At 47.8% G+C, this 16,393-nt stretch overlaps 1 protein-coding gene across 1 annotated transcript in view; it reads right to left on the reverse strand.

Annotated features, from left to right (window-relative positions):
• GZF1 (GDNF inducible zinc finger protein 1) overlaps window positions 1-16,393 on the reverse strand; it is a 36,519-nt gene that overhangs the window by 15,633 nt on the left and 4,493 nt on the right. Inside the window, exons 3-4 of the mRNA XM_040429760.1 lie at window positions 6,954-7,048; window positions 4,566-4,733 (exon numbers count right to left, since the gene is read on the reverse strand). Of these exons, the coding sequence (XP_040285694.1) occupies window positions 4,566-4,733; window positions 6,954-7,048 (263 nt within the window). The remainder of the gene's footprint in view (window positions 1-4,565; window positions 4,734-6,953; window positions 7,049-16,393) is intronic.

Below are 16,393 nucleotides of genomic sequence, written 5' to 3' on the forward strand. Positions count from 1 at the left end.
AACAGTAGTTTACGACCACATATGGGGTGTTTTTGCAAACTACAGAATCAGGGCAACCCATTTTGAGTGTTGTTTGGCAGTTAACCCTTGTTTTACTCCTGGAAAAAATTGATTATATTGGAAACTTTTCCAAAAAATAGAAATTTCAAAATTGTTTCTCCATCTGCCATTAACTCTTGTGGAACACCTAAAGGGTTAACAAAGTTTGTAAACCCAGTTTTGAATACCTTGAGGGGTGTACTTTCTTAGATGGAGTCACTTTTTTGAAATTTCTATTCTAGGGGTGCAACAGGGGGCTTCAAATGGGACATGGTATAAACAAAACCAGTCCTGCCAAATCTGCCTTCCAAAACCCATATGGCGTTCCCCTCCTTCTATGTGCTACCGTTCGGCCAAACAGTAGTTTACGACCACATATGGGGTGTTTTTGCAAACTACAGAATCAGGGCAACCCATTTTGAGTGTTGTTTGGCAGTTAACCCTTGTTTTACTCCTGGAAAAAATTGATTATATTGGAAACTTTTCCAAAAAATAGAAATTTCAAAATTGTTTCTCCATCTGCCATTAACTCTTGTGGAACACCTAAAGGGTTAACAAAGTTTGTAAACCCAGTTTTGAATACCTTGAGGGGTGTACTTTCTTAGATGGAGTCACTTTTTTGAAATTTCTATTCTAGGGGTGCAACAGGGGGCTTCAAATGGGACATGGTATAAACAAAACCAGTCCTGCCAAATCTGCCTTCCAAAACCCATATGGCGTTCCCCTCCTTCTATGTGCTACCGTTCGGCCAAACAGTAGTTTACGACCACATATGGGGTGTTTTTGCAAACTACAGAATCAGGGCAACCCATTTTGAGTGTTGTTTGGCAGTTAACCCTTGTTTTACTCCTGGAAAAAATTGATTATATTGGAAACTTTTCCAAAAAATAGAAATTTCAAAATTGTTTCTCCATCTGCCATTAACTCTTGTGGAACACCTAAAGGGTTAACAAAGTTTGTAAACCCAGTTTTGAATACCTTGAGGGGTGTACTTTCTTAGATGGAGTCACTTTTTTGAAATTTCTATTCTAGGGGTGCAACAGGGGGCTTCAAATGGGACATAGTATAAACAAAACCAGTCCTGCCAAATCTGCCTTCCAAAACCCATATGGCGTTCCCCTCCTTCTATGTGCTACCGTTCGGCCAAACAGTAGTTTACGACCACATATGGGGTGTTTTTGCAAACTACAGAATCAGGGCAACCCATTTTGAGTGTTGTTTGGCAGTTAACCCTTGTTTTACTCCTGGAAAAAATGTATTATATTGGAAACTTTTCCAAAAAATAGAAATTTCAAAATTGTTTCTCCATCTGCCATTAACTCTTGTGGAACACCTAAAGGGTTAACAAAGTTTGTAAACCCAGTTTTGAATACCTTGAGGGGTGTACTTTCTTAGATGGAGTCACTTTTTTGAAATTTCTATTCTAGGGGTGCAACAGGGGGCTTCAAATGGGACATGGTATAAACAAAACCAGTCCTGCCAAATCTGCCTTCCAAAACCCATATGGTGTTCCCCTCCTTCTATGTGCTACCGTTCGGCCAAACAGTAGTTTACGACCACATATGGGGTGTTTTTGCAAACTACAGAATCAGGGCAACCCATTTTGAGTGTTGTTTGGCAGTTAACCCTTGTTTTACTCCTGGAAAAAATTGATTATATTGGAAAATTTTCCAAAAAATAGAAATTTCAAAATTGTTTCTCCATCTGCCATTAACTCTTGTGGAAGACCTAAAGGGTTAATAAAGTTTGAAAAAACAGTTTTGAATACCTTGAGGGGTGTAGTTTCTAGAATGGGGTCATTTTTGGGAGGTTTCTATTATCTAAGCCTCACAAAGTGACTTCAAACCTGAACTGGTCCATAAAAAGTGGGATTTTGAAGATTTCTGAAAATTTCAAAATTTGCTTCTAAACTTCTAAGCCTTGTAACATCCCCAAAAAATAAAATATCATTCCCAAAACAATTCAAACATGAAGTAGACATATGGGGAATGTAAAATCATCACAATTTTTGGGGGTATTACTATGTATTACAGAAGTAGAGAAACTGAAAGTTTGAAATTTGCTAATTTTTCAAAATTTTTGGTAAAAATTGTATTTTTTTATGCAAAAAAATTAAATTTTTTGACCCAATTTTAGCAGTGACATGAAGTACAATATGTGACGAAAAAACAATCTCAGAACGGCCTGGGTAAGTCAAAGCGTTTTAAAGTTATGAGCACTTAAAGTGACACTGGTCAGATTTCCAAAAAATGGCCTGGTCCTTAAGGTGAAAATGAGCCCGGTCCTTAAGGGGTTAAATGGATAAAAAACAAGCTATACTGAATACCTTCTTTTAAAACAATATATCAATCTGGGTAAACAGACGGCTCCACCACTCAGGTAAATGGTAGAGGTGCAAAACTGCTAGATCTGACTCACCCAGTCAGAAGCATGAAATTACAGAAAGGAAAAGGATAAGCAGGCACACTCTAATTTGGGTACAATCTATTAATTTATTTGTATTCTAGTGATTGTGAGATCTGATAGATGGATATAGTATAATAAAATGAGAAAAATAAAATGAGCAAAAAATATGTATGAGCAAAAAATATAATTGTATATAAGTCCTTTTCAATAAATAGTAATAAAAATGTAAAAAATGTAGAATAATAGGTGATCACCACTAAGTAGAAAGTGATGGATACCCTGAAAAAATATCTAGATAAAAAATGTTCATAAGGTCTTTCATAAACAGTTTTTCATATAATAGTGGCCACTGGTCAGAGGATAAAATCGAGTAAAAGATGTGCCTTATAAGATTGAAAATCCATGAGTAGGATCGTCCTTCATAAGGGAATAATCGCTGAACAGAGGATTAATATCGAATGGTGCCCCTTTGTGTACTTGTGGCTCCGTTTGTACGGTATTTTATAGATATCAATCGCCGCTCAGCAGAGGATAGATATTGCGCCTTTTCAATATGTTTTTGATAAAACAGCAGGCATGTACATATAGTTGCAATTCAAAGCTTATGACCATATGTAACTGTTAATTGTTGTATTCCATATGCCAAGCTGTGGAGTGCGGCGTCCCGCACTGTCTCTGGCTACAGAGGTCACTTACCCTTCCCGGCGCTGATTGTGTTGGATCCTCTGGTAGTGATCGGCTGTTCCTGGGAGGCTGTTTCAATTCAGTCCAGTTCCTGCTCTGTTTCGAGTAGTGAATATTCCAGTAATCCTCAGCTTCTTAAACGCGTTTCGGGAGTCTGTCCCTTCATCAGTAAGTGGAGGATTATGGTGGATGCTGTGATATTTATAGGGCAGCAGTGATCAACTTATTTGTCGACTAATTAGCATTACCAATAAGGTTGATGTGTTCAATTGGTTGCTTTATTCCAGTCTTATTTGGCACATTAGATTTGTGACCAGAATAAAAATGTGCAAATTCTGGCAACAAATCTAATGTGCCAAATAAGACTGGAATAAAGCAACCAATTGAACACTTACTGATGAAGGGACAGACTCCTGAAACGCGTTTAAGAAGCTGAGGATTACTGGAACATTCACCACTCGAAACAGAGCTGGAGGAACACTGTGAACAAGCTTGGAAAGGTTCGCGATCACATGACCGCTTGCGTCACCCTCCAGACGCGCGAACCACGCCCCCCCGGCGTCCTAGGCAACACAAGGCACGCCGCCGACTCCTGTGACCTGGACTGAATTGAAACAGCCGATCACTACCAGAGGATCCAACACAATCAGCGCCGGGAAGGGTAAGTGACCTCTGTAGCCAGAGACAGTGCGGGACGCCGCACTCAGGCACAGAGCGTCCCTTTCCTCCGCAGCTTGGCATATGGAATACAACAATTAACAGTTACATATGGTCATAAGCTTTGAATTGCAACTATATGTACATGCCTGCTGTTTTATCAAAAACATATTGAAAAGGCGCAATATCTATCCTCTGCTGAGCGGCGATTGATATCTATAAAATACCGTACAAACGGAGCCACAAGTACACAAAGGGGCACCATTCGATATTAATCCTCTGTTCAGCGATTATTCCCTTATGAAGGACGATCCTACTCATGGATTTTCAATCTTATAAGGCACATCTTTTACTCGATTTTATCCTCTGACCAGTGGCCACTATTATATGAAAAACTGTTTATGAAAGACGTTATGAACATTTTTTATCTAGGTATTTTTTCAGGGTATCCATCACTTTCTACTTAGTGGTGATCACCTATTATTCTACATTTTCTACATTTTTATTACTATTTATTAAAAAGGACTCATATACAATTATATTTTTTGCTCATTATACTATATCCATCTATCAGATCTCACAATCACTAGAATACAAATAAATTAATAGATTGTACCCAAATTAGTGTGCCTGCTTATCCTTTTCCTTTCTGTAATAGATCAATCTGCTCTGCTCCTCCTGATCTATATCATGCTGCCTGCAAATCAGATCCAGCATTCAACAGGAGACCCAATTCTCTTATACAGGTTTCTCCAAGACAGACGATTTCTTTGTATTACCAGTGTGAACTTTATTATGCTGGTAGAGAGAATTCCTCTGAGCGAATGTCCTCAAGCAGATGTCACATCTAAACGGCTTGGCTCCAGTATGTATGCGATTATGATGCTTCAGATATTCCTTGGAGGCAAAACTTTTCCCACAGGTCTCGCACATGAAAGGCCTCTCTCCTGTGCCGAGAAAAGAGGGCGTGAAAACACAGATAACTATGATGTCGTACACACCCCATACACATCTCTTGTGACCGCTTACCGACAGTCAGTTTAGATCTTCAGTACATGATTATATATATTTTTTACCCCTTCCGCCTCTAAGGCCTCTTGCAGACGACCGTATACCCTCCGAGACATACGGTTTAGTGACCCACAGAAATAAGTGAACACCATAGAAAACAAAACCAAATCCCTTAGAAAATTTCATACCCTAAAAGGGTGCCATTAAAATACTACTCATCTCTTGCCAAAAAAGTTATAGCCCTTATGCCTCTTGCACATGACTGTATGCCCTCTGAGACATGCGGTACGTGAGTGGGCCGTCTGTCCCGGAGTGGCATGATCGTGCGCACAGGAGCACACGGCTTCTTAGATTACAGTGATGCTGTGCACGTCTTGCCTCCTGCGCGGCTACTGTCCTGCATTCATATGATCTTAGGAGTGCGGGACAATAGCCCGCGGGCGGCCCGACGTCCACACCATCCCTGTCATCTATGAAGCCGTGTGCACGATCATGCCACTCAGGGACAGACGGCCCGCTCACGAAACGCATGTCTTAGAGGGCATACGGTCATGTGCAAGAGGCCTAAGGGTTTTGTTCATCAACCTTACTTTTTTTGGCAAGAGATGAGTAGCATTTTAATGGCACCATTTTAGGGTATGAAATTTCTAGGGATTTGAGTTTGTTTTCTATGGTGCTCACTTATTTCTGTGGGTCACTAAAATGACAACAATACCAACTTCATCAAGTTTTTTTTTGTCTTTTAACATTTTTACTTCTCCATTGAAGCAGCAGTGTGTTATTACAATTACAGCAATACCAACTTGTCTCTTGCGGGATGACTTTTTGGTCACTTATTATTGTACCTTTTGGTAGGCAAGAAAAAAAAAGGTGTGTTTTTAACCACACGCAGTATAAATAACCTCATCCTTTTATAGTTGGGGTCGTTACGGATGTGATGATACAAATTATGTATAATTTTCAAATTTTTTATTTTTTTTCATTTGTCCCTAATAATAACAGACTGAATTTTTTTAATCTTTTTGTAACTTATCCCATTAGTCCCGCTAGGGGATCAGATCTGCCGATTGCTGCTATAATATACAGCAATACCTTTGTATTGCAGTGCATTATGTCTCTGGCAAGGCCTAATAGACATACTAAGATGCAGCCCTGGGGACCACTGCATCATGGGGGAGACAATGCGCTAACAGAGAGTCCCCTCTTGACAAACATGACACAGAGGCTGTGATTGCAACAGACTGCAGCATCTAAGGAAGCTAAAGAGAACAGTGCAATCTACATGTTATAGAGCAGGAGGAGCTGAGCAAATTAATGTATAGTTTTGTGGGAAAAGATTCAGTAAAACTTGTAATCTATTCATGTAAATTCCTGCTCATCCGGGGCTTTGCAGTCCTGTAGATGGTCCTATCAGTGATAGACAGCCTTCCCTCTACGACTGTATATACAGAGAGCTGTCAATCACGGATAGGACCGCCTCCTGGACTGCAAAGCCCAGAATGAGCAGGAATGTAAATGAGTAAATTACAAGTTTTACTGAATCTTTTCCCACGAAACTATACATCAATCTGCTCAGCTCCTCCCGCTCTATAACCTGCTGCCTGCAGCTCAGACACCATGTTCAACATGACAGGGTCCCTTTAAACAGCCAGGGTCCAAGTTATTTCTGATATCTTGACCCCCCGAAGGGGTTAAATAAACAATTACTTCTCTGAACGACCATAGAACAAGAAAGAAAATGTCCTTATATACCACGGTCATCCCAAGTACTATACGCGGCATCCATCCCCACAGGGTTACCTTGTAGAAAAAAATATGATAATGCATCCGTACATTTTTTTTTTTACTGCACTGTGTATGATGGAAAAGTGCAATGGACGACACTTTTATATCCTATATTTTTCTCACTGTATATGTTAAACGTGAGGAAAAACCATTACACTAATAATTCTGCTGGTTACCACAGTACAACATTAGCACTTACTGTATGTACCTATTGTGCCATTCCTCCTGTTCCATTTAGGATGTAAGCTCTTATGGGCAAGGAACTCTCGTTTTGGCTTATTTTTGCTGAATTCTTTCCATTTTGCTACTTTCCCTACTCTAAAGCGTTTCTGATGTGTTGGCGCTATGTGAATACAGTATATTATTATTACCTGTGTGACACCTTTTATGATAAATAAGCATGTGATTCTGGGTGAACTTGGCCCCGCACTCTTCACAGACAAAGGGTTTCTCTCCGGTGTGGATTCTGCATGAGGGGGGGGGAAAAAAAAACATTAAATCTAAATTATATATTGATATATAATACACTATGAACTGCCCAATAAAGTCGGGATATGCGGTCTGCGCCACTTCTCCGTTCTCAATAAAATACAATGACATTTTGTTTCAAAATCTGCTGTGGAGTGGCCTGAAATCCGCAGGGTAATAACGTGCATCTGGCTGCAGATGTCACCCATTACATGTTTTCCGGTGATTGGCTGCAGCGGCAACCATGATGCCGTCCACGCCACAAATCAAAGTTTAGTAAAGACAGCGGTGGACCCACAGAGCCGGAACCGAGCAGCGGGAAGCAGGCAAGTATGCTTACCTTCAAAGGTCCGCCGGGGTGAGGGTGGTATTTAAAACACGTCAGTGTTGGAAAACCCCTTTAAAGGGGCTGGATGATTGCCTGAAGCCGACTGTCCAATACCTTATTGAGCGATTAAGTCCTAAGCATCCCTTGTAAAGGACTTAGGCTACTTTCACACTTGCGTTCAAAGCGGGTCCGTCTGGTATCTGCACAGACGGATCCGCTCCTATAATGCAAACGCTTAGATCCGTTCAGAACGGATCCGTTTGCATTACCATGAACAAAAAAAAAAAAAAAGGAGACTTTTGTATTACTTACCAGTAAAGTCTCTTTCTCGCTCTTCCTTGGGGGACACAGGAAACCATGGGTATAGCTCTGCTCCCTAGTAGGCGTGACACTAAGTGAAAGCTGTAAGCCCCTCCTCCATCAGCTATACCCTTCAGCCTGGAGAAGAGACTGCCAGTTGCGTGTCCAAGTAGTGAAAGATAACCACCAACCGGAAAAAGAACTGTCGAGCCCCAACGGGGGCAACCAAGCCAGAACCACAACTGTAACCCAAATGAAGGGCGGGTGCTGTGTCCCCCAAGGAAGAGCGAGAAAGAGACTTTACTGGTAAGTAATACAAAAGTCTCCTTTTCTCGCCCATATTCCTTGGGGGACACAGGAAACCATGGGACGTTCCAGAGCAGTCCCAGAAGGGAGGGACCAGAACAAACTCAACCAACACCAGAGGCATCAATCAACTGCCGCCTGCAACACCAGACGGCCTAAAGCAGCGTCAGCCGACGCATGAGTATGCACCCTGTAGAACTTGGTGAAGGTGTGCAAGGAGGACCAAGTGGCCGCCTTGCAAATCTGCTCCGTAGAAGCCCGATTCCTCTGAGCCCAGGAAGCCCCGACCGCTCTAGTGGAGTGAGCGGTAACACCAAGGGGCGGAACCTTGCCCTTGGCGAGATAAGCCTCAGTAACAGCCATCTTGACAAAACGGGCGATAGCCACTTTGGATGCCGCCATCCCTCTGCGCGACCCTTCCGGGACCACAAAGAGCGAGTCAGTATGCCTGAAAGAGCTGGTTACTTCCAGGTAAATCTTGAGCGCCCTGACAACGTCCAGGCGATGAAGCTTCCTCTCCCGCGGGTGGGAAGGAGAAGGACACAAAGAGGGGAGAACGATGTCCTCGTTCAGATGAAAGGCGGAGACCACCTTAGGAAGGAAGGAAGGGACCGGACGAAGAACCACCTTGTCCTGGTGGAACACTAGGAAAGGTTCCAGACAGGAGAGTGCAGCCAATTCGGACACCCTCCGAAGAGAGGTGACGGCTACAAGGAAAATAACCTTGCAGGACAGAAGTCGCAAGGAAACCGTCCGCAGAGGCTCGAAAGGGGAAGCCTGGAGCGCTGAGAGAACCAGGTTCAGGTCCCAGGGCGGTACCGGAGGACGGTACGGGGGAACCGCGTGAGCCACGCCCTGAAGGAAGGTCTTGACAGGACCAAGGGGGGCCAGTGGGCGCTGAAACAAAATGGACAGCGCAGACACCTGACCCTTCAAAGAACTAAGGCCCAGCCCTTGGGCCAGTCCGCTCTGCAGGAAGGACAAAACGGCGGGGAGAGAAAAGCGGAGCGGAGGAATCCCCAGATCGGCACAGAACCCCAAAAAGGTCCTCCAGGTCCTATAATAGATCCTAGAAGAGGACGGCTTACGGGCGCGGATCATGGTGCGGACGACGTCCGCAGAAAAACCCCTACGCGTCAGGACGGTGGTCTCAACAACCACGCCGTCAAACGTAGGGACCCTAAACGCGGGTGGAAGATCGGTCCCTGAGAGAGAAGATCTTCCCTGGCGGGCAGCGGCCAGGGCGCGTCTGCCAGGAGCAGCATGAGGTCGGCATACCAAGACCGGCGGGGCCAGTCCGGAGCGACCAGAATCACCGAGACGCCTTCCGCCGCTATCTTCCGAAGGACCTTGGGCAGGAGAGGGATGGGAGGGAATATGTATGGGCGCGCGAAGCCTCGCCAAGGAAGAACGAGGGCGTCGGCTCCGCAAGCTCCCGGATCCCTGGCCCTGGACAGATAGGCGGGGACCTTGTGATTGAATTTTGAGGCCATGAGGTCCACGTCCGGTATGCCCCAACGAAGGCAAATGGCCTCGAATACCTCCGGGTGAAGAGACCACTCGCCGGGGTCGACGGTGGTGCGACTGAGGAAGTCCGCCGCCCAATTGTCCACCCCTGGAATAAAAATTGCAGATAGGGCCGGGACGTGGGCTTCCGCCCAACGGAGAATGCTGGTGACCTCCCGCATTGCTGCAGCGCTGCGAGTGCCCCCCTGGTGGTTTATGTACGCCACAGCCGTGGCGTTGTCCGATTGTACACGAACAGGATGACCCTTCAGCAGATGAGTCCAGTGTCGTAGAGACAGAAGGGCCGCTCTCAGCTCCAGGACATTGATCGAGAGTTTGGACTCCGATGGAGACCAAATGCCCTGGACGGATCGGGGAGGAAACACGCCTCCCCAGCCCAAGAGACTGGCATCGGTTGTAACCACCAACCAGTTGAGTGGCAGAAAGGACCTTCCCAGAAGAGGGGACTGTAACCACCAGCGGAGAGATGACCGCACCGGAGGCGATAGACGGAAGGGATGATCCAGAGACTCCGGCGATTTGTCCCAGGAGGAGATGATCGCCCGTTGGAGAGGGCGGGAGTGAAACTGCGCAAATGGGATCGCCTCGAAGCAGGCAACCATCTGCCCCAAGACCCGCATGCAGAAGCGGAAGGACGGTCGACGGTGGAGAAGGAGACCCCGAACCGCCCCACGGAGGGTCAGACGTTTTTCCGAGGGAAGACGTACCTCCGCCGCTCCTGTGTCTAAAAGCATTCCCAGGAAGACTAGCTGTCTGGAGGGGGGAAGGGAGGACTTGGGGAAGTTGATGACCCAACCGAACCTCGCCAGAGTCTCTAGAGTGAGATCCACGCTGGCAACCGCTTGAGAAAGGGACGGAGCCTTGATGAGGATATCGTCCAAGTACGGTAGCAGAAAAACACCCCTGGAACGGAGTAAGGCCAAAACCGGGGCCAGGACCTTGGTGAACACCCGGGGGGCAGTTGCCAGCCCAAAGGGAAGGGCGACAAACTGGAAGTGGAGGTCCCCCACGGCGAATCGGAGGAAGCGATGGTGACACCGGGCTACCGGAACATGGAGGTAGGCATCCTGTATATCGATGGAAGACATGAAATCTCCCTGCTCCAGGGAAGCCACCGCGGAACGGAGGGACTCCATCCGAAAGCGTCGAAGGAGGAGAAAACGGTTGAGCTTTTTGAGGTCCAAAATGGGCCGCACCGAACCTCCCTTCTTGGGAACTACATAGAGGTTCGAGTAGAACCCTTGGAACCTTTCCTCTAGAGGAACGGGGGTAATCACCCCCCTGTCCAGTAAGGCTTGAACGGCCGCGGAGAACGCAGCCGCGCTTTTCGGGTCCCGCGGCGGGCGGGAGCGAAAGAACCGATCTGGAGGGAAGGATGCGAATTCGATTTTGTATCCGGAGGACACAATTTCGAGGGCCCAGGCGTCGGAGACGTGAGCCATCCAGACGTCCCTGAAAAGGAGGAGCCGGCCCCCCACCCGGGTGGGTGGGGGCGCGCCTTCAGGCAGAGGACTGCTTTGCTGCGGGTGTGCGGGCAGCCTGCAGCTTGCGCCAGGAGGGCTGGGCCCGAAAAAACGGCTTCCTACGCTTGTCCTGGGGAGGAGCCGAAGCGGCAGCTGTGGTGGGAGCCCCAGAGGCCCTGCGGGAGGACCGAAAACGAGACGCACCAGGGCGTCCGCGGGGGGCGCCCCTTGCTTGGGGTTGAGGAAGATGGGTGCTTTTACCACCCGTGGCCTCCGAAATAAGTTCGTCTAGGCGGACCCCGAAAAGGCGGGAACCCGCAAACGGTAGCCCCGCCAAGGAACGTTTGGAGGCAGCGTCCGCTTTCCAAACCTTCAGCCAGAGCTCCCTCCTGACGGAAACTGCCAGGGCGGAGGAGCGTGCAATAAGGGCTCCCGCATCAAGGGAGGCCTCACAAACAAAATTCCCGGCCCGAATAATAAGCTGGGCCAAGGAACGTAGGTCCTGGATGGGGACGTCCGAGTCCAACTCCTGTTCCAGCTGCGCACCCCAAGCAGAGATTGCTTTCCCTGCCCAAGCAGAGGCAAAAACCGGTCTGAGAGCAGAACCGGAGGCAGCAAAAATGCCCTTGGAAAGGGTCTCCATGCGACGGTCCTCCGCTGACTGAAGAGAGGACCCGTCGGTAACAGGGATGGCCGTGTTCTTTGACAGCCGGGCCACAGGGGGGTCCACCTTGGGTGGGGAAGACCATGTGGCCACGACATCGGCTGGAAAGGGATAGCAAATGTCCAGCTTCTTGGGGTTGACAAAACGGGCGTCCGAGCGAGCCCAAGCCTTAGACACCACAGAGGAGAAATCAGAGTGGATTGGAAAGACTTTTGAGGCCTGCCTGGGTCTGATAAAGGAGACGCTAGCTGCGTCAGAGCTAGGGGGATCATCCTGCACCTTAAAGGTGTCACGAATATCAGAGATGAGTTGACCCATCGCTGAGGCTAGCTTGGACGGCAGGGCCGAGTCCATTTCCAAATCTGAAACCGCCAATTCACCTTCAGAGAGCGAATCCTTTGGAGAGGAGAGGCTCGTCTGGGTGCGCACGCGTGGCGGGGAGAGTGAGGCCTCAGAGGAGGAGGCTCGCTCTACTCTAATACGCTTCTGAGAGTGCCTAGCTCGGGAGGGGTCACTAAGAGAGAGTGAACCCGCTGCAGCGGCAGAAGCAGTGGACCCGGAGGGCGCGACAGTCAGAGAGGCGTCCTGCGGGGTAGGTGGCCTGTCTATTAGGCGGCCCACGACATGAGTGAGGCTTTCCACGGCCTGGGACAGGGATCTAGCCCAGTCAGGCGGGTCAGAGGAAGCAGGGAGCGACACAGCGGGCGACTGAGGCTGCGGTGGAGCTCGACATGCAGTACAGTGCGGATCAGACTGCCCCCGGGGAAAGGGTTCCCTACAAGCAGTACAGGCATGGTACCAAGGCTTGGCGGCTGCAGAAGGGTTTGACATGGTGGAAAAAAGATGTTGCACTTAAAGTGGGAGACCCCAAGAAAAGTGGTGGCACGGAGGGGGTTAACAGTCCTACCAGACCCGGATGATGCAAGTGGCAGCGGTAAGGGGAACAGACTGAGGAGGCTGTGGAGGAGAGGCAGCAGCACGGAGATGAATGGCTTCAGGATCGCACGGCAGAGAGGATTCCACGCAGCACTGAGAAGTGGAGCCCGATGAAACCGGAAGTAGCGGAGCGCATGTAGGAAGCTCCGCCCCCCCTCTGCCACGCTGAAGAAGAAGCAGAGCCGCGCGCGCGCGGCAAAATGATTTTAACCCCCAAGGATGATGAAGTGCCGGCCTGAAATAGCGCCGTTCACGCCAAGTAAGCGGCCCCCGCCGCGCCTGGATGTGGCAGACGGCTTGCTTTTTTCCTGCAGCCGTCCCCTGAAGGCAGCGTCCCTGCCAAGGACTTGCCCAGATAAACTCCCCTGCCCGGTAACGGTCCCGATATGCCCGGGGGGGGGCGCACGATGTAGCAGTGGCCATGTAGCAGTGGCCAAGGGGGATGTAGCAGTGGCCATGGGAGCCCAGGAGGCCTGTAGCAGCGGTGGGAGGGAGGAAGGGGAGGCTGGAGCAGCCACTCTCACCATACGCTGTCTTCGCCCTCAGTCCATCCAGCGGGGGTCGCCCCTTCAGCTCCTGGCACCGCAGTGGCAGGAAGCCGGGGGAGGGACTTGGCGTGCGGACGACCCTGAGCTGGCGGGACGCAGGGGAGCGAGGCTGCCCTGGTCCACCTTGTCTTCTGTGGGGGAGGCGGCAGTGCGGAATTACCGGCACTGGCGCAACTCAACCCCGGGAGAAACAGAGGGGTCTAATGCGCCTCTGTTGTCCCTGTAGGTAGAAAAAAATCGAATTAAAAACAACAAATAACGCAAAAATAAAAAATCATAGGAAAACAACCCTGCATAAGCAGGGGGTGTCTTGCCTCCTTGGACACTAAGCAAAAACTGGCAGTCTCTTCTCCAGGCTGAAGGGTATAGCTGATGGAGGAGGGGCTTACAGCTTGCACTTAGTGTCACGCCTCCTAGAGAGCAGAGCTATACCCATGGTTTCCTGTGTCCCCCAAGGAATATGGGCGAGAAATTTTTTTTTTTTTTTTGTTCATGATAATGCAAACGGATCCGTTTTGACTTTACATTGAAAGTCAATGGGGGACGGATCCGTTTGAAAATTGAGCCATACTGTGTCAACTTCAAACGGATCCGTCCCCATTGACTTACATTGTAAGTCTGGACGGATCCGTTTGCCTCCGCACGGCCAGGCGGACACCCGAACGCTGCAAGCTGCGTTCAGGTGTCCGTCTGCTGAGCGGAGCGGAGGACAAACGGTGCCAAACTGATGCATTCTGAGCGGATCCGCCTCCACTCAGAATGCATTAGGGCTGGACGGATCCGTTCGGGGCCGCTTGTGAGAGCCTTCAAACGGAGCTCACAAGCGGACACCCGAACGCTAGTGTGAAAGTAGCCTTACCTAATAGCTTGAGAGACGCTACCTAAGGAGGCTTTCTTGCTGTGGATTATACGTGCAGTACGTGTGCAGGTCATTGTTTTCAACCAGACAATATGTAATGCTTAATTTGCCCTGAGGTGGCGCTGCAGGGATACTGAACACTATGCCAAGTTCCCTGGAGACTACAGCCGATTACTGGGTGTCTCAGCCACAGTACATCACTTAAATAAAAAAAATATATAAAAAAATAATAATTTAGAACTGTCATGTTAAAATGTCAGACGTCTTGATTGTTGGGGGTCCAGATGCTGAGACGACGGGGCAGAAGCGGCTAGCGCTGCCTCTCCTTAGTAGCTGAAGACTGGCTAATAGACTTAGGGGGGGGAATTTATCATTTGCGGTGGTTTAGCCGTCTTAACTTTGTGAGTGCAAAGCAATAATATATTTGCCGCAAATGTGGTGGTCACCTATGCCTGTTGATACACACCAGGGGGTTGCCTGTCCTGGATATGCGAAATTTTTGTGACTTTTTAAAACGTTGCATATCATAAATCAGGTGTTGTGATCTAAAATCCTGACCTACTTTTCGCTGAACCACTAAATTTGCACCAAATGTCCAATGTGGGCATCACTTGCACTAATTTTATGCCACAAAACTGGCATAGCAGACTTTAAAAAAAACTAAGGAGGACATTTATCATGTTTTACTACTGCCGCAAAATAAAAACACTAGTTATAAAAAAAAACTATTAGATTTATTTTTTTCTTTAACATTTTTTAGTCCCACAAGGGGACATCACCTACATAACACACTACTTAAGTATTGTATTAGGCTGGTTTCACGCGGGCGTTGATGGAAAAGATGCGGGTGCGTTGCGGAAACATGCGTGATTTTTCCGCGCAAGTGCAAAACATTGTAATGCGTTTTGCAAGCGCGTGAGAAAAATCGGCATGTTTGGTACCCAAACCCGAACTTCTTCACAGAAGTTCGGGCTTGGGATCGGTGTTCTGTAGATTGTATTATTTTCCCTTATAACATGGTTATAAGGGGAAATAATAGCATTCTTAAAACAGAATGCTTAGTAAAATAGCGCTGGAGGGGTTAAAAATTATAAAAAATAATTGAACTCACCTTAATCCACTTGTTCGCGCAGCCCGGCTTCTCTTCTGTCTTCTTCTTTGAGGAATAGGACCTTTGATGACGTCACTGCGCTCATCACATGATCTTTTACCATGCTGGTGGATCATGTGACGGACCATGTGATGAGCGCAGTGACGTCACCACAGGTCCTTTTCCTGTGCACAGCAAAGATGAAGACAGAAAAGATGCTGGCTGCGCGAACAAGTGGATTAAATATTATTATTATTTTTTTAACCCCTTTAGCTCTATTGTACTTAGCATTCTGTATTAAGAATGCTATTATTTTCCCTTATAACCATTGTTATAAGGGAAAATAATAATGATCGGGTCCCCCTCCCGATCGTCTCCTAGCAACCGTGCGTGAAAATTGCGGATGCTTGCGATTTTCACACAGCCCCATTCACTTCTATGAGGCCTGCGTTGCGTAGAAAACGCACAATATAGAGCATGCTGCGATTTTCACGCAACGCACAAGTGATGCGTGAAAATCACCGCTCACCTGCACAGCCCCATAGAAATGAATGGGTCCGGATTCAGTGCGGGTGCAATGCGTTCACCTCACGCAATGTATCCGCGCGGAAATCTCGCCCGTGTGAAAGGGGCCTTAGGCTTTACACTGATAGGCAGCATATTAAACCTTGCCTCAGGCAGGGCCTAATAGGCTTCTATATATGAAGGACCCAGATGCCATTGTTAGGCCTTTGGCTTCCATAACAACCTTCAGCACCCTGTGACTGCATCACAGGGGAGCCAATAATGTGCCATCTGCCTCTGAACATAGTTAGATGTCAGGGTCGTTATTAACCATAACATTTTAGGGGTTAATCAAGAGGACTGGAGGCTTTTCTGATTAGGCCTGTTCGTGAAGGAGCCGAGCGGTCATTAGACGTCCAAATACCCGGGGCTCCTGGCATGGACACCCATGCAACACTAGGACACCATAGACAGGTTTAGGGCTTGTAAATGACTGCCATAAGAAGGCATGTGGGTGGTCATTAGAGGAATTAACTGGACACATTTTGTTCTTTTTGATGCATGGTAAGTATAGAAGTAATCACACTATAACACTGATGGCATATAATACATATGGCATCAGTGTCTGATGGGAAGGGGTCCAACTACTGCAACCCCTGCCGACGGCTAAAATGAAGTTGCATCTACACTATTAAAGCAGCACATCATTCCAGCTCCACTTGGTCTTTTCAGAAGTTGCTTGATCGGCCCCATCAGGAAAAGAAAGCACCACTTTATTCTAAGGCTACATCCACACAACCGTACGTGTTTTGCAGTCG

This window comes from Bufo bufo, chromosome 4, assembly GCF_905171765.1.
Source record: "Bufo bufo chromosome 4, aBufBuf1.1, whole genome shotgun sequence".
NCBI classification, from domain to species: domain Eukaryota; kingdom Metazoa; phylum Chordata; class Amphibia; order Anura; family Bufonidae; genus Bufo; species Bufo bufo.